Source organism: Mesocricetus auratus, unplaced genomic scaffold (genome assembly GCF_017639785.1).
Source record: "Mesocricetus auratus isolate SY011 unplaced genomic scaffold, BCM_Maur_2.0 Super-Scaffold_6730, whole genome shotgun sequence".
In the NCBI taxonomy this organism is placed as follows: domain Eukaryota; kingdom Metazoa; phylum Chordata; class Mammalia; order Rodentia; family Cricetidae; genus Mesocricetus; species Mesocricetus auratus.
The window spans coordinates 73,347,661-73,370,758 of record NW_024429184.1 but is presented as its reverse complement, the minus strand read 5'-3'; the positions used below and the strand labels follow the sequence as shown (position 1 = coordinate 73,370,758).

The window sequence follows — 23,098 nt, the reverse complement described above, 5'->3', positions numbered from 1 at the left end:
GTTAGGCAATAGTTTACTAAAGTAGTTAAATTAGACACCATCATAATAAAAATACCTTTTTTGTGCTTTTTTTTTTTTACCTAGGCCTCCTCACTGACACCCAAATTCAGGGGGTCTTGATCAGTCCCATGCTGGATTCCCAGGCTAATGCCTGGGATTCAAGAGTTAACCTTTGTCTGGTCAGCTGTTTCTGGGGGGTTAAACCAGCCCAGACTTAATCCCTTTGATCATCAGTCCTCCCTCTCTGTTACTGGCTTTCTTGAGTTCAGCTCAGTACTTAACCAAGGGAGTCTGCCTCTTCTTCGATTAGCCACTAAATGAAGTTTCTGTTTCCCAGACTCTCTGGCCATAGGATTGTAGGCTGGCACTCCCCAGATCTATGTCTAAAATCCATATATGAGAGAGTACATGCCATGTTTCTCTTTTTGTGACTGGGTTACCTCACTCAGGATGGTTTCTTCTAGTGTCATCCATTTGCCTGCGAATCTCATGATTCCATTACTTTTTTTCTGCTGAATAGTACTCCATTGTGTAGATGTACCACATTTTCTCTATCCACTCTTCGGTTGAGGGACATCTAGGTTGCTTCCAAGTTCTGGCTATTACAAATAAAGCTGCTATGAACATAGTGGAACAGACATCTTTGTTGTATGAATGGGCATCTTTTGGATATATGCCTAAGAGTGGAGTTGCTGGGTCTTGTGGTAGATTGATTCCCATTTTTCTGAGGAATCTCCATACTGATTTCCAAAGTGGCTGAAGCAGTTGGCACTCCCACCAGCAATGGAGGAGGGTTCCCCTTTCACCACATCCTCTCCAGCATAAACTGTCATTGGTGTTTTTGATTTTAGCCATTCTGACAGGAGTGAGATGGTATCTCAGAGTTGTTTTGATTTGCATTTCCCGGATGGCTAAGGATGCTGAGCATTTTCTCAAGTGCCTCTCAGCCATTTTAGACTCCTCTACTGAAAACTCTCTATTTAGTTCTGCAGCCCACTTTTTAATTGGGTCCTGTGATGTTTTGGAAACTTGCTTCTTGAGTTCTTTGTAAATTTTAGAGATCAACCCTCTGTCAGATGTGGGATTAGTGAATATTTTTTCCTATTCTGTGGGCTGCCTTTTTGTCTTGCTGACTGTGTCCTTTGCCTTACAGAAACTTCTCAGTTTCAGTAGGTCCCATTTATTAATTGTTGATCTGTTTCTATCCATTGTTGGGTGGAGCCTCTCTGATAACGATAATGCTAGGCTTTTGTCTGTGAGTACAGTAGAGTGTGATTAGAAATCATTTCATTGCCTTTTTTTGCAGTCATGTTTGATTCATTCATAGGTCTTTGGACTATCCAACCTCTGCTTTGTGGCCCTCCAGGCAGTGTCAGGGGTGGGATCCCTGTCATGGCATGCGTTTTAAGCTTTTCCCGTCATTTGTTGGCCACTTCTGTAATTTCTGCACCTTTTTTGGTTACAGGTTTTAAGCTAACTTTTTGCTACAGATTTTACAGATATTTTTAAATGTACCCAATAAACATACAGATACTTACGTAAAGAGTTTTACACAATATTATTAAGAGATTTCTGGAGAGCATAACACAGAGAAATTGTAGAGACAAAAAGATTTCCAAGACTGAAAAGTTGAAAAAACTTTCAGATAAGAGGCTTTGGGATCAGTTGCTTCAGTTGCTTGAGCAGTGGCAGAAGATGTTAATATCTATGAGAATTTGGAACTTGAGTGTGCTATATTTGGCCATTGAGCTGTACTGAGGCCAAGCTGTTTGCAGTAAGACAGCAGAGCTTTAATAACATTCCTGAGTCCAAGGAAAGAATTGAGTCAGAGAAGAAAGTGTTGAAAACTGAATTCCATCATAGGGATGGTTCCAATAAGGTCCAAGAGGGGTTGAGAGACAGAGAACAGCGTAGCCATGAGAGACAAGGAAGAACAAGCAGTAACTTGATGCAAGGGAGAGTTTGCTATCATAGAAGCCATGGAGGCATGGAGAAGCTGTAGGTTTAATAAGTAGAAAGTTACCCACATGGTGGGGCCCCAGAGGGTGTACTAAGGAAATGCCCACATGTTGGGTACTCCATAGGGCATAGCAGGCTCCAGAAAACAGAAAGGAAAGAGAGATGCCCCAGTGATGGGTGCCATGAAGGTCATACCAAGCTCCAGGAGCCAGACACTTACTAAATAGGTAAGGAGAGGCAGATAGAGCAGGTAGAGGGAAGAAGTGGCTGGAGAGGCTGACTCTCGAGTTTGGAGTCAAATATGCTGAGTGGCAGAAGCCAGCAAAAACAGCTCGTGTGTTTTAGGGCAGTACCATCAAAGCCTTTCCTGTTCTCATCATGAAGAGGTAGAGAACCTTTAGCTTTGGATGTTCGATGATGGCAGGGAAAAGGGGCTCCCTGGTAATTGGGGGGAAGGGTGTTATATATTCACTTGCTAGTGTCTAGATACTGTGTGCAGTAATGTGAGGCTGCAAGCTTAAACAGCTTACCTTGTATTCTACTCCCTTTACATCACTTCCTCAAAGCCCAGTTCTCTCCACTCCTATTCAGGACTTTGGGGAACTTTCTTGACCCAATACAAAAGCCTGAGTCACATTTTCTAGCTCCTAACCTTGGAGGGTTTTTTTCATAACACAGTTTGATGTACAAACTAAAGTATGCAATGAGGAGCTTGGCTGCATGCCTAGACGGACATGAAGAAGCAGACATATGAAAGAATAGAGGGGCTTGGCCACATGTTATACAGGCCTGCAGAAACACAAATGAAATAATGGAGGTGTATACTGTAGGCAGATCATTTAGGCCAGCTACAATACACCCTGTGGTCTTCATGAGCAGAGACTGTGGAGGGAAGACTAGGTAGTGAGCTAAAATTGGGGGAGATTGGCAGTGAGACTGACTGTGCAGTCCCTGCTGGCCTCAGACTCTGAACCTACCTCTTTTGAACTCGTGAGTATTGACATCACAGATGTGCTTTACTGTGCCCAGCATATAAAACCGTTTTGTAAGAAATCCCTAGGATCAACTCTAAGGACTTCATTTATTTCAAATGGGATGGCTGCTGATGAAAATTACAAGTAATAGACTTGATTTCAGTAAATCTGAGCCTAGCAGAATCTGGAGGGAATTGTATATAATAATATTCAAGCACTGTGGTGGTTTGGGGTCACCATATCACTTTTATCCCACATTTCCAGGATAAAGAATGAGTGGTGACAGGAGAAATGGACAAAAGGCAAGGCCAAAGAGCATGTTTTTCAGTCACTCAGGATATCCTGATTTGGTGGCAAGAATCAAAAGTTCAATAAAACTAGTTTTCAAAAGATAGCCTTAAGCCAGGTATATACTTGTAATCCCAGCGCTCTGGAGGCAGAGACAGGTATATTACTGTGAAATCAAGGCCAGCCTGGTCTACAGAATGAATTCCAGGGCAAGTTCTAAAGCTAAAGAGAAACCCTGTCTCAAAAAAAAACCAGAAAAAAAATATAACCTTGACGGTGACTATCATATGACTCAGTGTTAAGAAAGAGATCTAAGTATTTACAAATTATAACATCGAAGAACCATTCATTCCATTTGGATTATCACTTTACCAAAGTTTTCTGTTGAGGTTTGAGTACTCATCCTCAGCTGGCACAACTGTTTGGGATGATTGGGAGGGTCTGGCCTTGTTAGAGGAAGTGTATCACTGGGAGAAGGCTTTGAGGTTTTAAAATCCCATGCCATTCCCACTTAGCCTTTTCTCTGACTTGTGGTTGTGTGTCAAGATGTAAGCTCTCAGCTCCAGCTCCAATACCTTGCGTGCCTGCTGGCATGTTCCCCCCATGATGGCCATGACTCATCCTCGGGAATTTTAAGCCTCAATATATTCTTCTATAAGTTGCTTGGGTGGTGGTGTTCTGTCACCGCAATAGAAAAGTAAAACTGAAGTACTTCCTGTTTCATTGTTCTATTGGAAAGTTCCTCTTTCACATATTGTTAAGTCTTAGCTGGCTTTTGGTCTCATAGTCCTAATGATTCTCAGGAATACTGTGGAGTCTCCTTGGGAGGTGTATCTGATCAACATTTCTGTGTTCGTTAGGTCAATATCTAATTGACATCTCATTGTACTGCCAACATTAAAACCCAAGGTCAACATTTTCATAGCCTGCCTGTGAAAGAATGTGTTCCTGTTGCTTCACTGACAATCACCCCTGGTATATTTGTAATAATGTCAATGAAGCATGAAGTACTGAGCATGGCAATGAAAGAGTACTAACTGATATTTCTTACTTATTTATCATGTTCAGAAATCATAACTACATTAACATATGTCTAATTTCATTTTACTGTCTTACAGGTAAATTATTTTCTCACAGATGGGGAAACAGGTTTAGAGAGATCCAGGTCCTATCCTACTCTCCTTCCCTCTTCTTCTTCTTCTTCTTCTTCTTCTTCTTCTTCTTCTTCTTCTTCTTCTTCTTCTTCTTCTTCTTCTCTCTCTCTCTCTCTCTCTCTCTCTCTCTCTCTCTCTCTCTCTCTCTCTCTCTCTCTCTCTCTCTCTCTCTCTCTCTCTCATAAAATCTCATGTGGCCTGGCCTTGATTACACTTTGTTTCTGAGGATTGAATGCTGGAAGTATAGCTTTCACTACTGTGCCCAATTTACATGTGAATTGTCTGCCAATGGGCCTTATCCCCCAGATCTGAATCATATATAAAGTTTTTTGAATCAGGAATACACTATGAAACTCAGTCTTCAAACTCACCATTCTCCTATCTCAGTCTCTTGAATGCTGTAATGATAGTAGGTTTACTATGCCCAGTAGTTCAAATTTACTATGGAAACACTCTTTCTGGAAAGATGGGTACAGTAATCAAAAGCCATTTAATCAGTTGAGATTGTGTAATGGGGGGAAACTGAAAGTATAGCATATATCAGATATGTCATTAGATTACAGCAGAGAAAGATTAAGCACAACATGAGTTGCAGCAATCAGGAGATGAGATCTCTTGTAGCTTTCTCAAATGAAGACAGAAGTGATCCCAACAGCTGGCTAGGACAGTACATGCATACAGGTCATCTTGTAGCATGTATCTGGATATCATCTAGCGATGTCAAAGCTAGTGTGGTGGATTGGCCCTGTAGCTCTGGCTCTTGATATTCTCAGATCTACGCACAAGCATCCTATACCCCCTGCCACTTTATGTACCAGTCTCCCTCCTAAGCTCTAACACAAGAAGTCAGCTCATTATGTGTTTGGTCACTGTTGCTGTCTCACTGTGTGGGACATTCCTGACGTATCCAGCACCTATCAGCCAACTGCTTATTGCTCGTCCTTCAGTTAAGTGCTGCCTCTTTGTTGACTACTTTTGCTCGTTTTCTGTAACTTTTATCCCTGCCATCCAGTGTTGATTATTTTGCTTACTGTAAGGAGAAAAAGAGAGTAGACATTTCTGTTGTATTTCCTAAAACATTTACCATATTTTTCATGCACATTATTTTTATATTTCTATAATAGTGAGAGCTCCATGTCCGAATCCATATTTTTGCTGCTCTTATAGACCCAGCATTTATCAAATTGTCTAGCACACAGATGAGACTTTATTTTGGTCTTTACTGAGTAGGCAGGTGGACAGGAAGAATGGATGTATATTTGAAAACAGGAGTAGTAACTTTGGTTTGGAGGGATACAATAATGGCATTTCTGTATTACTTAGTAGCACATAAAATCCTTCTAATGGCTTCTTCATTTCAACTTGACAACAATTCTATGAATGAGGCAGATATTTAGCCAGAAAAACTAGGCTCCAAGAGGGCACAATCAGTAAAGGAAAATGGATTTTCTGAGCCCAGTGTTGGGATCCAGGCTGATCCAAGAATTCCCCGAGGCCCTAGTGTTTGGAGAAAATCAGTTTCTTGTCTAAAATTAAGAATATGTTTGGCTGAGCCAGTAATGGTGTGGGGCTAGGGTCTTGGGAACTGCAGCTTTGGATCCGGAGAAACCAATTCTTCCCACACAGAGGGTTATGATAATCAGTTATGATTATCAGTCTGTGACATATGAGATATCCTGTGTTCTCTTTGTGCAACATTGTTGGTTTAGCTTCCTGCTGACTTCGTCCCATCCTATGATATTTTTCTGCTGACTCTTTCCCATTTTCCCTCTGCAAACTTTATATAAGATGCCGTGATTCTTAATAAACTTGTTTGGCATATGACAGAGCTTGTGAAAGACCTGCTGAGTCCAGCCTTTTTATCTTCTTTATTTTCTGATATCCTGGTCCTGTCCCTTAGGATCCTGTCACTGAAGAATGACCTGCTGCTCCAAGTCAGTCCAGGTTTAATGTTTCCTGCAACAGGAAGCTTGTGACACTGAAGTTTGGTTGATTAGGGGGAGCTGCTAGCATGCATTGTTACCTTACATATATTCTCCAAACTGTTTACATTTTCAATGTGCTTTAAGGTAATATAATTCAGATATTGAGGAAAGAATTTTACATCAAGGCATGTGACAGAAAGACAGACTTTCACAAAGGAAAGATTAAAATGTGAAGTTTATGTTTTCTGTGAAAAGTCTCCCTTAGTTTGGCTCAGTGCTGCTTGCTGCAGCTCCTGTGACTTTCACTGGAAACTGGTGATTGAGTCTGGTAAGTCCACTCAGGGACATTTTATTCTACATGCTATAACTACAATATAACCAAATGATGAGTCAATGGAAAAAAGAAATAAAAAAGCAAGGATGTGACCTAGGTATGATGAAGGGAAGGTTTATTGTAGATAAAAGGTGTGGCCTGGGACAAGAGACTGGCAAGGCCAAAACAGCTGAGCTATATAGGGGCCAGAGGAGCAGTGGAGAGGGAAGCCCAGCCCAATACCTGGGTTTGAGAGTTCAGGGTGGGGGGGTATGCCAGCAAGGAGGGCCCTGTAACAGGTAGAAACTTAGGGATGATTCAAGGATCTGGTAGCAGGAGACTGTTTTGATATGTTAATGGACAGCTCAGTTAGCATTTATCCTGGGTTGGAGACCTGATATCCCACCTTTTTTCTTTGATAATAAATAAATAATGAGGGTGATGTAGTCCTTTCTATGAATACTTCCTGTTGCCATTGTTGCTGTTGGAGACACAAAAAATCTGGAATACTGGTCAAGGCCAGGAAAAGCAGACTGTTTCACTAATGGAACAGGCTCTGGGGGACCATGTGGGGCTAGGGATGTGCAGGGATCTTTGGAGCAGTTTGGGATGGGGCCACCAGTGGGCAGTAGCTCTGGAGTCATCTAGGATGTAGATACTCAGGCTGGTTGGAAAGGCCTGGGGTTGGTGAGTTTGGAGTAGTTTTCAGTGTTTAGTTGATTGGGAATCTGTTGGAATAGATATATATGAGAGAGATCAAATTGAGGCACTCAGGGGAAAATTTTTATCTAAAGTGTACCTTTGGAACTTCCAGGACTGGGTCCTGGTAGTTGGGGGAGGTGAGTCCCAAGACCAGGCAAGCCACCCTCAGGAATAGGCAGGTAGGAAAACTTAAGAGTAATTGACTGGAGCATATTCAACCTATAGGAGGTGGATTCAAGTTGATTCCCTCAAGCTTATGAGAATTTTTTGAGTTTATATAAAGAGATACAAGTTTTAGATATGTTAGTGTTCCCACTGTTTGTAACCTGTACTGAAATCCACACTGTAGAAAAAGCAGTAGACTCTGGCCTTTGAGTCATAGTAAAGGCTTGGGAACCCCAAAATGATATTGGGTTAATTTATCACTTTTCAGAATCTGGTAGCAAATGAACTATCTTTCTCAGCTGGAGACCTGGTACTATAGGAAACTGAGGCCTGAGGCCTGATTTTTACATATGAAGAAAGGGCACTTAGCCTTGGAGGAGGAGCTCTTAGGCTTGCTGTTGCTAGACAAAGCTACAGTTAGCCTAGTCATCAATGCCATCAGAGATCTGAGAAAGTTAAATAATAGCTGGAAACATAATACAAATGTCCTATGTATCAATTGATTTGACAGAGACTTACCCACTACCTAGATGGCTGTCCTAGGTTCCCACAGTCTCCATAGTTTCCAGTGGTGGGTATCCAGCTATTATAGAAGACAGCATTCAGTCGTTAACTGTCACACAGAGCAGCATGGCCTTTGACTGTCAGATCCAGGTCTGAGAGATTTTCTCGTGGAGAAGGCACTTGGGAAAACTGACTTTATGTTGGCCAGGAAAAATGCAGCAGTTAACCTAAAAGCATCCATCATTTGTGGAGGACCCTGGCAACAGGCAAGACATGGGGCAGTTCTTTGCCCAGTGGTTAGCATTACTACAATTCAGGAGGAGTGTCCCATGTGTCTTCTTTGGAGACCTTAGGGGTTCTTGCTAGGAGAAGACAGTTCTGTCTATGATGGAAAACTTTTTTATTAAACAATTAAAATGTCATATCCAGCAGATCTCTAAGGGTTTGAGGACCATCTATTAAGTATATTTGAATTATTTACTTATTTTAGGCTTAACCTTGAAAACACATAAGAAGCTAAATAAAGCTTGGAATTTAATGAAATATGTAACACTTTTCAAGTTAATATTCATTTATTATTTATTTATTTTTATTTTATATTATATAGAAATGATCTTATTTTACATATCAATTCCAGTTTCCTCTCCCTCCCTTTCTCCCATGCCCCCACCAGCCTCCCCATCCCATTTTAAGACTAGGATTTTATAACTTTATCCCTGTTAATTTTGAGCCTTAAAAATTTGAATTGAAGATTTAATTGAAGATCCTTTAGCTTCAACATAAATCTTGAAACCATAAACATAGTCCATAGACTGTCTGGGTTACAGAATATCATTGGTTCTTGTGTGACTCAGTTTATCCAGATAGCTAAAGCTTAACAATGTTAACAAAGGCAAATAACTTTAAGTCAGTTATTTATAAACTGAGTGTACATTTGGAATTTACAAATCTTACCTATTAGACATACCTGTGTTGTTCTTTATGCAAAATATTTTAGAAACTTGGTATTGAGCACAGTTGGCAAAGACATAACTGATGGGGGAAGACTTTCTATGTATATGTTGTCCTATTGGTTGATAAACAAAACACTGTTGGCCAATAGGGAAGCAAGATAGGTGGGACTAGGAGTCGAGGAGGATTCTGGGAATGTAGTCAAGATAGGGGAGTCGCCATGTAAACCCAGGCAGAGAGGACGCATAAGGCTGTGTCCTCGGTACAATCAGAACTTATAAAAATATATGTTAGTAATTATGGGTTAATAATTAAGTCAGAGGTAGCCATTAAGAAACCATAGCAAATGGCCAACAGCTTCATAATTAATATAGTGTCTTGTGTGTTAATTGGGGGCTGAGACAGTGGTGGGAACCAGGCAGCTGAGGGGAAAGAATACATGTTACACATAACTAATTATATGTACATCTTAACTCAGTTTTTATTTAAGAAGATCTTTATACCCTTAGGAATTTGTAAACTTTGATTATATTTAATCCAAGACATTTTAGAGATGTGTTGCTGTCTCCTTAGTATAAAAGGTGACATAATGATGAGCAGAGAGTTTATTATGAGTAAGAAGTGTATAATTGCTGCTTTATACAATGTGGTTCATTTTAAGAAGGTGATGTTACATGACATATACTCTTCAACCTTAGCAAAGATGATTGCCAGTCATGTGACTATTTCAAATACAGTATATTTTAAGTATGAGTTGAATCAAATATACAGTAAATTATAGAAAATTAAGATTACCTAGGCATAGACTTTTAAGTTATAAGTCTTTAATTATACATTTAAAGCCTGATTTTGTTACTTTATAGATTTTTTGAAAACTATACCCAATGAACTTCTAAATCCTGAGAGTTTATAGCATAGTCTTAAGAGATTTTTTTTATAAAGATCAGAGTGCAGAGAAATTGTAGGGATAAAAGATTTTTAAGAGTGGGAAGTGTAGAGCAGAGAAAATTTAGACCAAAGAGATTTTGGGATCATTTATTTGTGCAGTGGCAGAAGTTCTTACAATCTGTGAGAGTTTGGAAATTGCATGTGCCATCTTTGGCCATTGATCTGTACTGAAGCCAAGCTGTTTGCAGTAAGATTTTACTGAATATCTGAGTTTAAGGAAGGAATTGTATCCAGGAAGAAAAGGAGGAGAACTCACAAAATGAACTCCATCATAGGGAAGGTTCCAGTATCATAGAGGCCATGCCGTGAGGGCATAGAGGAGGTGCAAAGCTTCCAGGAGGGAGAGGAGGGGCAGTCTTAGGGTCCCAGAAGGGTTTAAGGGAATTGTGGGACTTAGCAGGAAGCTCTCAGGTGGAGACAAGAAAACTCAAAGTGTACAGGCCCTGGAGGGCACAAGGAGAGATAGACCAGTTGTCTCTGAGAGGGGAGAGGAAACTTTTGGAGGGAGCTGCAGGCAAGAGCCAGGAGATAGCTTGGTACTACAGGCAGGGCAGCAGTTCCTGGGGTGGGGGTAAGAGAAAGTTAGTTGAGTAGGGGAAAAGGAAGACCCTAAGTGTCTTTAGTACAGATACCCAGACTAGTGTAGTAGGCCAGAGTCAGAGATGCAAGACAAGTGCCCAGGCGTGTGTGTAAAAGACTCTAGGAGCCAGAGAGACACTCATAGCATAGACAAGGAGAGAAATGGTTAGAGTGTGTGGAAGGGAGAAGAAGCTGAGTAGAAATACTCTAGAATTTGGGGTTAAATTTGATGGATGGCTGGAGAAATGATTCCTACATACCTTAGGATAGTCAAACCAGCAGTTTGGTTCTGTGGAAGGGAACTCATTTAATGTCACTCCTGAGGGTTGGGCACTAGATGAATGAAGAAAATAAATAAAAAAGTAAGGAAGTGAACTCTTCTTGGTATGATAGAGGAGCTTTATTGTAGATAGAAGGTGTGGTTTGGAGAAGGCTTATTGTTGATAAAAAGGGAGAGCTCAGACAGAGGCAGAGACATCTGGGAGAATCCAGAGTGAACATGACCCTGAGCTGGGTTATATGAGAGTAGGAGAAGGAAGAAAGTGGCCACTGACCAAGAGACAGCTGACATAGCCAAAATGTCTGCATTACATAGGAGCCAAGAGAGGAAAGCCTAGCCCAATACCTGGACTGGAGAGCTCAGGGTAGGGGTGGAGTATGCCAGCCTGAAGGCTCCTGTAATAGAAACTTAGGGATAATAGAAGAATCTGGTGGCCAGGATATGCTTTGATATGTTAATGGGCACCTCAGCCATTTGTCCTGGGTTTGAAACCTAAAAATGAGGATGTAATATGTTGGATTGGGCTTGACCATTTTTTTAAAAAGCTGTTGCTATAGTTACCTTTGAATGTTACAGAAATGAAGTAAACTCAACTTTTTATAAAAACTAAGAAAACGAATCTTGTTTTCTTTTTCTCTTCTTCTGTTTTTTGTTTTTTGCAGATGGATTCCATTCATGTCCCAAGGTTTAATGCATTCAGAAATTGAACTTTATTGTCAAGGTGAGGATTAAGGCAACTGGCTGTAGAAGAATGTCCAAGATGTGTGTGTCACAGATGGACATCAGGGAAGATGACCTCCTGAGTGTTCCTGTTGCTAGTGTGACATGGATGATTATTCCTTACAGAGGAAATATAAATACATGGAAGTGTGTCTTGGTGATGTTTTATGCCTTCCCTATATAGTGTTACATCAGCGGAAGGATTTGTCACTGTTAAAGAGTTTGAATTCTCACCCATTTGTCGTTGTTGTTGTTGCTCTCACTTGTAATGTAATCAAACAGATTTAATATTAACTTTACTTTTACTTTTGCAGAGATGCAAATAAATCATCCACCTAAAATACAAGAGAAAGCAAATGGTAAATGTTATTGCATTTTCACCTTCTTCTAATCATCTAACATAACTCTTGATATTTCTTGCCTTGAACATTTTTATAGTATATTACTATTAAGTTTGAACAATTGATTAAAAATACTTTAAGCGAGTTTAAGAAAAAAACATAAAATTTGATTTATTTTAAAAAGCAGACATGAAGAACTTCAGCCCCTCCAATCACTAATGAATGTACATGTAAAACAAACACTTCCAAATGGACTTATATTTTCTCTTTTCTATCTAAAGTATTATTAGTATGTATTATTTATAAAATAATCGATTTCATCATGGCAGATGATTATTTTAATCCTTTACATTCTTTTGTCTCTATTTAGTTTCTTTTAGCTTTCCTTCCCCAAATTCACCCCCTTCTACATTCATGTCTTCCCCCCCCTCCGCTTCTTTCTTTTTTAATGAAGAAACAAGCACAATTCGTCTTTCTGAATCAGGCCCTTTTAATTAATATGATGGCCTCTCATTCCATTTTCCTGCCAATTACACAATTTTGCTCATCCTTCCAGCTTAATAAAAGCTTATTATGTGTATAGGCCACATTTTCTTTATTCTAGGCTAACTTCATGACTCAGCTGTCATGAGTAGTGCTACAGGGCAATAGGGTGGGTGTTCCAATACTTGTGTTGACTCTTTCATCTAGGTATACACTTAAGAGTGGCATACCAAAACCTCATGCTGCTTCTATTATTATTAGTTTTTGAGGAATCTCCATAAGCAATTAACCAATTCATATTCATAATAAGAACATATAGGGTTCCTTTCCACACATCCTTGCCAAGCCAATGTTTTTTATAGCTATTCTGAGTGAAGTGAAATAGGACAATGGTACATTCTGATTTGTCTTTACTCTATGTCCATATATGTTGAATCCTTTTCATGTATTAACTAGTCACTTGTACTCCACAGTTGGAAAACTTTCTGCTGACTGCATTTGCCCACTTAGTGGAGGAGCTAGTTGTTCTTTCAGCACTTAGAGTTTACAGTTCTGTGTGGACTCTGGACATTGATGCTTTGCCACATGAATCCTGCAATGACTTTCTCACACCATGCAGGCTTCAAACTGCTAATTTCCCTTTGCTGTACAGAAGCTTTTCAATTTTATGCAATCTCGTTTGTCAGTTCTTGATATTATTTTCTTGGATTTGGAGTCCTAATTTTCAGAAAGTCTCTTCCTAGGCATGCATCTTGAAGTGTTTTCTCTCTAGTAGGTTCAAAGTTTTAAGTCTTGCATTAATGACTTTGGTCCATTTTGAATTGAATATTTAGAGGGTGAGAGAAAGGGACATAAGTTCATTCTTCTAAATGTGGATATCAGCTTACCCACCACCTTTTATTGACAAGGCTACCTTTTTGTTTTAATTCCCTTTGTGGTAATGGGTGATTTATAAACTAGAAATTTTACTTTATTGTCTGACATTTCACTAGATTTTGTTACTGGTGAACTGAGTATTTTTGGTAGAGTCACATTGCCTTTTTGTTCATATCTCTTGTTCATCTTTTTAACATGCAGTCTGTGCATCTGTTAGGATGGGATTCTCTTTTGGCTATATTTTATATCCTTCTTTGCAACTTTTTTCTTGTGTGCTCAATCCTTAATATCTATTCCAATATCAATATCCAGTATCAACTAGTTCATAAAACAACAGCATCCAAATAAACTATATATAAGCTAGTGGCTGGCTAGCTCAAATGTTAGACATCAGCTTCAGGCTGCACTCACATAGAGACTTCTTGTTTTTGCATATTGCAACCATTTCCTCACTTTGTGAGGTAACAAATTTCTACAGAATTTTTTATTAATTGTGATTTTATAATGGCTTAAAAGTTTTCTATGCAAGTCCTTTTTGATTAGCTTTTTCTCTCAGGTCCTCTTCAGATCAACTTGAAATCATGTTAATAGCATGAATAATATGCTTATATTTTAAAGAGCATCTTGATGAGATGGATAAATTCCAATTATTAGTGTATATAACAGGTTAATAAATCTCCATATCTTAAAGATGATGTGTGTGTTCTTCAATAACGGAACTAAGAAGAGTTCATGCTGATACTATGACATTCCTTAAGATTATATTCATCAGGTTTGCCACTGAAAGACAAAGATTTCATTAAGACTACCATTTGAATTTACTTATATTAGAAATTGTACTTCAGGTTATATTTTTAAGATTTTACAAGAAAAATATTTTGTATGCATATACTGTGTGGTAAATTTCACTAGTGTTCTGGGAACTTCTAGTGATCTTAAGGGGACTTAAGATTTAAACATTTGTTATTGTGACAAATAACAAATGTTTAAATAATAAGGCTTGCAATGGCATTCTAAATAGAAAGTATGTGAATTACTTCTGAAAATTAGAGAGCACATATGAATATTAAAAAGCAATTATTTTAAGCAGAAGATTATAATTACGACTGAAATGGTAAAAGCATTGTTAATAATTACTACGGTTTGAATGCGAAATGTCTCCTGTGGGTTCATTCACTTGAAGACTTGGACCCTAGCATGCTCCTTTGGAGGTTGTGGAACCTGTAGTTGATACAGTCCCAGGCAAAGGAAGAGACTCACTAACAGGAAGGCACTGAGTGTTAAAACCCAGCCCTGTTTCTGGCCCATGCTAACTGCTTCCTGATCCACTGATTTATAAGGAATCCCAACTATATTCTCTTGCTACTGTGAACTCTCCCACACGTTCCTCATCCTGATTAACCGCTTTAGGTTACTTTATCAGGTGATTTTTTTACAAAGACAAAAATAATTTTCATAGTTAGTTTCATCTTGTTAAGTTGTCACAAACTGAAAGTTGGCTGAAGACAGCCTCTATCAGATTGTCCTGTAGACATGTCTGTGAGGACAATTTCCTGATTACTAGTTGGTTTAGAAAAGCCCATCCTATCCCGGTAAAACCCTAGGAGAGTGGATCTGGGCTGTTTAAGAAAGGTAGAGGAACTAGAGTCTGATAGCAATCCGGTAAGCAAATGTTCTACCATCGTGTCTGCTCTAAGTTCCTGCCTTGGGTTCATGTCCTCACTTCCCTCAATGATGGATTACGACCTGAAAGTTGTAAGCTGAAGCAAACCCTTTCCTGCCCAAGTTGTATTTGGCTGTGGTGTTTATCACAGAAATAGTAAAGCAAACTAGGGCAGTAGCTGATGTAGAAAAGGTACCAAGGAGTAGGGTCATTAGAGTGATAAACCTGACCATTGGTTCATAAGCTTTCAGAACTGGTTTGAGGAAAGGATATAGGAAACACTTTAGCTGTGGAATAAAGGAGCCTCATAATGCTGTAATCAGAGCTTAATAGGCTATTCTGGTGGCAGTGCAAAAGGTCAGGATGGAAACATGGACAGTCAAGGCCAACCTCATGAGGTTTCAGGTAGAGAACAGGGATTTTCTTGGATAGATGCTACTCATAGTATATTATGGTAAAATGTTTGGCTGCATTCTGTCCATGTTCATAACATTTAAACTAGAATGAATTTAGGGACTAATTTGTTTTGTTGAGGATATGTTGTGGGGTATTATTTTAACTGGGCAAAATAATGTGTTATAGTTGTTTATGCTGTGAAACATTATTTTAACTGCGTAAAGGTATGTTGCATTTGTTTGTAATGCATCTGTTTAATTATGTAAAAATGTATCACATTTGTTTTACATTGCCTGCCTGAGGCATCTGACTGGTCTAATAAAGAGCTGAATGTCCAATAGCTAGGCAGACATAGGATAGGCGAGACTGGAGGCCAGAGAGAATGAATAGGAGGAGACATCTAGGCTAGAGAAGAAGAATGGAGAAGAAAAAGAGAAGAGAAATAGGGGGACATGCCCCAGGGTAAGAAGCATGGCCGCCACTGCCAGACAGCAAACACAAGAAGCAGTCAAAGTAAGATATACAGATGGAAAGAAAAGTAAAAGTCCCCAAGGCAAAAGGTAGCCAAAGAGAAACCGGTTAATCTAAGTTCAATGAGCTAGACAGAAGTGTGTCTAAATTAGGCCCAGCATTCACAATTAATAATAAGTCTCCATCATGATTTGGATGCTGATTGGTGGCCCAAAATTCAAGATAACCAAGTGTTCAGACCATTATTGCTCACTCCATTTATCTAGGTTCATAGTGAAAACCCACACCAAAACATGGCACAGAACATTGTAATCGTGTACCATTTGGTGAGGAAAGATATTTGTTGACTTTTGAAACTGCACACAAGGCAGTCGTGGACAAGGTGAGTAAAACGAAAATGTAAATAGCTCTGAAACAGAGATACTACACGGGGAGACAGGAAAGGTGACTGGAAGACTGTCTGCCACCTGAAGATGTCCCCAAGGTATAAAAATACAAATTAACTTGAAGGAGAATGTCTGAAGAGATAGTACTTGGGAAGTCAGAACCTCTGCACTCATACAGAACAGGACCACTGTGGTGGTTTGGATGAGAATGGCTCCCATAGGTTCACAGATTTGCATGTTTGGTCCACCATTGGTGAGCTGTTTAGGAAGTATGACCTCATTGGAATAGGAATGCCACTAGGGGTAGGCTTTGAGATTTTGAAAGCCCATACCAGGCCCAGTGTGTTGGGGAAGTCCTGCGCCAGTCGCCTGGGCTCTGCTGCTTTGTAGTCCACAAATAACACACAAGAGGCTGTATTAATTATGAAGCTGTTGGCCTTGCTTGTCTCTTACTGGCTAGCTCAGACTTAAGTAATTACCCCATAATTGTTAATCTAAGTATTTCTCTTACCGGAGAATAGTTCTGGGCTTCCTACCCCATGGCGGTTACATGTTGACTCTCCTGTGTTTCTACTTCCCAGAGTCCTCCTGGACTCCTAGTCCCACCTATCTTGATTCCCTATAGGCCAGCAGTGCTTTATTGACAAATGCACAGGACTTCCCCCCAACATCTCCTCTTTTCTGTTTAAACAAAAAGAAAGGTCTTAACTTTAGCATAGTCAAATTATATATAACAGAACAGTTATCAAATAAGAACACAGTTACAATATTTTAGCAAGATTTAATGAAAATATCATCCATACCATCCTTGTGAGTTCAAAGTTCTATATGTAACTTATCTTTTATCATAACTAAGGAAAACTATAATTATAACTATCTGTCTTCAACTCCATCAAAGACCACAGAAGGATAATATGTACACTAGGATTGACAGAGATATCTTACTGCCTGGACAGTCACCCAAAGTTCCTCTGTAATGTTGGGTCATCCATCTTCAGCCCATAGGCCACTTCTCAGCAAAGCAGGAAATTTCAAACTGTCCGTCTGTGCTGGCAGTCTGTCAGTCATTTTTCTTTGTCCTGTAGAAAGTCTCTTAGACTCTTTCATGAAGCAGGAACCCTGTAAGACTGAGTTCAGCAGTCACTTTCCTGTGGGTCCCGCATGTCCAGTTTATACAGCAACAGTCAAGCAGTACAGGCAAGAGCAGTTTCTTGCCCAAATGGCTAATCTTGCCATGTTGAAAGCAAACTCCATAACAAGTTTCTTCGATGCCCTTCTTCCTCTCAGACGTAATTGGTGCTGCCAGGAGCAGACATTTCTCATTGTCAAGAAAAACCCTAAACCATTTTAAATGACATGTTCTGAAGGTCTTTGAGAGGTTTGAAGACTGTCTATCTCAAATATATTTCTGTATATCTAGAAAACCTAACTTACCTAACTATATATTCTATTATAAGTAACTATCTATAGTCTGTATTCAATTATGTATTATGTTTTAAAAGAACAGTATAAGCACAATACTTAATCAAGAGGAGAAATATAAGCATCACAAAATTGACCTTGAATTTGTATCAATAAATGAAAAACAATACCCATACCATAATTCCCCTTTTTACCATTAAAATAGATTGGCTGTGATCATTAACCAATTATAAACAACCCCATTTAAATGAAAACAAAGATTTATAAACAACATGGGAATTAGGACGTCGCTCATTCCAAACTGCTTCATGCTGGAAGGGGGCACTGTTTATACCATGGGGATCATGACAAAACTCAGAAACCTGTATAAATCCATATTTTCGGGGTCTGTAAGACTGCATCATCTTAGCTGTTTCAATTGTTGGAACATCTGATCCACTGCTTCCAGGGGTCTTGGTTCGTCAAACCACAGAAGCCTGGAAGGAATCCTCAGCTTTTCATTTTCTGTAGAAACATAAACAAAATCTCCTTTCCCAAGTAACATATTCTTATACTTAAATTTTGAAGTTAAGGTATTTTTAAAAGATATAAGTTGAATTAATTTAGCAGCATTTATAATCAAGTGTACTTTAGTAGTTGTTCCTTCCTGAGCAATCAAACTGAAAAACACAGTAGCGTACAGTATCCAGACTCTCTGTGTATTTTCCATCTTTGCGTGGCTTATTTATTTATCTATTATTACTTTATTTATTTTACTTTTATTCATTTTTCTCTGAGACAGGGTTTCTCTTTGGAAATCTGCCTGCCTCTGCCTCTGGAGGAATTTCTACCGGCGTGCGCCAACACAGCCAGCTTCTCTACTTATTCACCACTTTGTCGTTTTTTTTTTTCTCTCTCTCAATCTTACGTATTTTTTTAAACACACTATAAACCTTTAGAAGTTTTTCTTCATCCAAGTCTGACTTTACTGTAAGTCTTTATGTTTTTCTGGCCACGTGTCTTATCTGTTAAAACCGTGGCCGTTTAAACTGCCTTTTTTTTTTAAGATGGCGGGCGTAAGCGTGATTTCAGCTTACCACCTCAGTCCATGCTGACATCCAGCAAAAGCTGCCACTTCCAGCTGTACGTACACACCTTTCAATCGTTAGGAGAGTCTCTTAAAACAACCTTGCTGGTTTTTTTTTTTTTAATGCCGAGTCAGGAAGACTAACTTAAGCCAGCCTCGAGTCTCTGCTTGCTGCTAACAAAATAGAGCCCGCCTGAGAAAATGCTGCTACCAAAAATCTGTGTGTCTCTCCATTCTTCTGTTTCTAAAATTCCTTTAAAGCTTTTGTCATTCTGCGTGGAAATTCACTCCTGATCATCATTTTGTTAAGGGAAACCTTTTCCTTGAGAGAAGCCTTCCCGCCAGCCTGGTTCTAGAGCCGCATCAGTCCCAAATAAACACACAGGAGGCTATATTAGTTATGAAGCTGTTGGCCTTGCTTGTCTCTTACTGGCTAGCTCTGCTTTAAGTAATTACCCCATAATTGTTAATCTAAGTATGTCTCTTACCGGAGAATAGTTCCGGGCTCCTACCCCATGGCGTTTACATCTCGAACTTGTGTGTTTCTCCTTCCCAGAGTCCTCCTGGACTCCTAGTCCCACCTATCTTGATTCCCTATAGGCCAGACAGTGCTTTATTGACAAATGCACAGGACTTCCCCCCAACACCAGTATATTTTCCTCTGCCTGCTGCCTGTGTATCAGGATGTAAATCTCTCACCTACTGCTCAATACCTGCCTGTGTGCTGCCATGCTCCCTGACATGATGATAATGGACTAAGCCTCTGACACTGCGAGCAAGCCCCCCTTAAATGCTTTCTTTTATGAGAGTTGTCATGGCCATGGTGTCTCTTTAGCAAAAAAAGAACACTGATTAGGCAGCCACCCAAGGAAATTTTCTCCTCAGTTCACAAGGAAACCATGCAGACGCTGAGAAGCCAAAACAACTATGGTCCTAGTACATCCCAAGCTGTTGGAAGGCTTGGTATCATCCATGCAATCCTGGTTATGTAGATATGAAGAACTCAAGATCTAAATTTCATGGAGCATGCACCAGTATTCTAGCAAAAACTAATGAAGACAGTGAGCAGCAAAATTGAATTCCCTGCATGGAGCTCCTGTGTACACTGTTCACGAGGCCGTCATTTGATGTTCAAGTTTCAGTGGAGGACTCAGGATACTGGAGATCCTGTGAGCAAGGACTAACTGTCAAAGAAGACTTTGAGTGGAGCTGACAGAAGGAAGAGTTCACATGTTCTGCTTAGCAAGGTTGTAGGGCGGGGCTTCCCAAACTGAGTGCAGCACAGATGCTGCTTCCACTAGCTCTGGACATTGGCTTTGTTGTTGTTAGGTTCGTTGTTGGCCTTGCTGGATTTCCAACTTGTTTGGTTCCAGTCCTTACTCAAGGTGTCTCTCCTCATCTCTGTTTAGTCAGTGGCATTGTGTATTTGAAGTATATAACTTCTTTTGTCTTTTGACTTTTTAAAGTTTTTAGAGGCTTGAGTCTCAGAACAAAATAAATTTTTGAATAAAATTAGCACTGTTAAGACCATGGGAACTTCTGAAGTTGCAGTAAATGTCTCCTGGGGAACAGGGTAGGGTTATCACAGATTGGATATGAAATGTTCCCGGCAGTCTCCCATGTTGGAACTTTGTGTTCCATCTGGCAGTGCTCTTGTAGGAGGTTGTGTAACATTTAGGGTGTGGCGGCATACCTAGAGGAAGTAGATCGCTGGTGGGGTGGGCCTTGGCCGTTGCGGTTTTGGCCCCAGCTTTCTGCTTCCTGTCTCACAAAGATGTGATGGGTCCCAGCTACACATTCCCACCTGTCATGAATTCCTTCACACCTTGCTCACCATCATGGACTATATCCTATCAAAACCAAAACAAATGCTTCCTCTCTAAGTTGCCTCTAAGTGCCTCATCTGCTTTGTCACAACAATGAGAACTTCAACTAATACAACAGTTTAGGTCACAGTATATTACACAAAAGTGTTTGTCTAGGTGTTGCTTAGACATGTTCCATTAACTATATTTAGGATTAAAATAAACTATTTTTGTGTCTTTGTTGGTTATCAGATATTTAGTAGCCTTATTAAGATTAGTATTTTTATCACACAAAAGTGGATTTGTTAGAGGAGTTAGTTCACATGGTACTATCACTGTTTATAAGTTGTTTTCTCATTTAATTAAAAAATTTTGAAGAATGATCTTAACATATGATTTTAGAAAAGCCCTGTAGATTTGCACTTATACAAAGGCACTAATTTAGACATGAACACAACATAGGAGTAAGTGGCATGTTGGTTGAGAGAAATTTTTTATTTGATTTTTAAAAATTTTATTCTTTTCATATGTCACACCCTGACAGCAGTTTCTCTTACCTCCACTCCTCCCATCCACCACTACCTCCCCTCTTCCCCTGATCTGGCCCTGTTCTGTTTCCCTTAAAAAATAAAAGAGCAGGACTCCCAGGGATACCAACCAAATATGGCTTAACAGCTACTATAAGCCTAGGCACAAGCATTAGAGCACCCCTATATCCACTGTCAGGAGTCCCGCCGAACAACATATATCCATAATATTTATGCAGAGGACCTGGCTCAGATCCATACGGGGTCTGTGGTTGTTAATCCAGTCTCCAGCAGCCCCTATGAGCCCTGCTTGGTTGATTCTGTGGATCGTGTTCTCATGGTATCTTTGATCTTTGTGATTCCTAGAATCCTCCTCTTTATCCATTCTTTAGTTGAGTCTAGGTTGTTTCTAATTTCTGACTTTTAAAAATGAAGTTGCTATGAACACAGTTGAGCAAGTGTCTTTATGGTAGGATGGGGGTATCTTTTGGGTATATGTCCAAGAGCAATATAGATGTGTCTTGAGGTAGATCAATTCCCAGTATTGTGAGGAACATCCATATTGATTTCCATAGTGGCTGTACAAGTTTGCACTATCATTTCACATTCTTGCCAGCATGAGCTGTCATCTGTGTTTTTGATTTTATCCATTCTGATAGGTATAAGATAAAATCTCAAAATAGTTTTGATTTGCATTTCCCTGAGATGGTTGAACATTTAATACATATAGAAATGAATTTTCTGTTAGTAATTTCTGTTAGTGTTGGTTTTATTTTTCATCATTATGATGAAAACCCATTCATTAATTTTATATATTTACAATACACAACAAATAAGTCAAAATGCTAATTTAAATAAATTTCTTCAAAGTATTTCTTGAAAAATCTGTTATGGCAGTGATCTCATAGTTTAGTAAGGATACCTTTTGTTTTTCTAATATACTGCATAATCTCTACTATGGTAACATTAGAGAAACATATGGTACTTAGCATACTTTTTAATGAAGTACTTTTGCTAAAGCACTTTATTTGACCTTCGTAATAACCCCATGAGGTGCCTAGTATCTTTAGTCCACTTCATAGGCAAGTAAGCTAAAGGACATGGGTTTCTTTCCCACTGGCTATAGTAGCACTGGTGGCCAAAGGCAATTCAGAATTTGAATGAAGGTGATTTGTCTCAATACTCAGTGTAGCTTTACTTAAAGGAGCTGCATCAAACGGATCTGGTCGTTAATCGAGTATGTGGGCAGCTCCACATCTTCCATGTGTTTGGATTTATTTTGTTGCATTATTTGTCTAACTCATGGGGCCAGTTCTTTAGTTCTGTAGTTGTTTGCTTTGCCCTGGCCCAAGTGAAAGGAAGTTAGGAAAGATCCCAGCTATACTGATTCTCTTGTCTCTGCTCCTTACAGTGCTAGGCATTTTAAAGGTGGTCCTGGGGGTTTAAACTCAGGTCCTCACGCTTGCACAGTGAGTGCTCTTACCTACGAAGCCATCTTCCCAGCCCTCCACATACTATGTCCTTAAAAATAGGGAGTGGCGAATAGAGATTGGATTTCAGCTCAGCTTCCTTTGTTGCCACTGATCTGGAGTCCAGCCTTTGCTTTGCTTCACAGTTTCAGTTGTCTTTCTCATGCTAGTGAAGACCATGGCCTCCAGTTTTCCTGGCCCAGAGCTTTGACATTTGCCATAGGTACAGGCCCAGCCAGTTTGTCTGTGGAATGCTCATTATTTAGTTTCTGCTAATGGTCGCTTTGAATGCTAGTATTATTACTATTACTTTTTTTTTACTTTCCTGGAGACAGAAACCTGAGATTCTTTTGTTCTTTATTCAGAATCCAGCTGGCTTATAGTTGTAATTTTAGAAGGGGTAGAGGAGAATGATGCCATGCAACAGAGCTTGGGTGAAGGGGTATTTTTTGGGGGGAAAGTAGATGAGGGGGAGGGAAGAAGGGAGACTGGCCTTCGGGGACAGGAGAGGCAGAAGAGAAGAGAGAGGCAGAGAAGGGAGGGACTGAGACAGGCAGAGGAGCAGAGAGAAAGAGAGAAAGTTGTAAGGTGAACAGGGAACTTTTGAAAGGAAACATTGTGAATGTGCACAGTATTGCTCTTAGTGGCTGCAGCTGAGGGCATATCCTATCAAAACCCTAAGGACAGGCCAGCCAAGATGCCTGAATACTAACAATAGCGAGAGAGTTTTA

The 23,098-nt window shown here is 39.7% G+C and overlaps 1 protein-coding gene across 9 annotated transcripts in view; it reads left to right on the top strand.

The window, feature by feature from the left end:
* Nucleotides 1-23,098, top strand: part of Rp1 (RP1 axonemal microtubule associated) — a 370,803-nt gene that overhangs the window by 237,971 nt on the left and 109,734 nt on the right. For all 9 annotated transcript variants that reach the window (XM_040741510.1, XM_040741511.1, XM_040741505.1 and 6 more), the window contains 2 exons: nt 11,405-11,463; nt 11,777-11,821. In XM_040741510.1, coding sequence (XP_040597444.1) covers nt 11,405-11,463; nt 11,777-11,821 — 104 coding nt within the window. The remainder of the gene's footprint in view (nt 1-11,404; nt 11,464-11,776; nt 11,822-23,098) is intronic.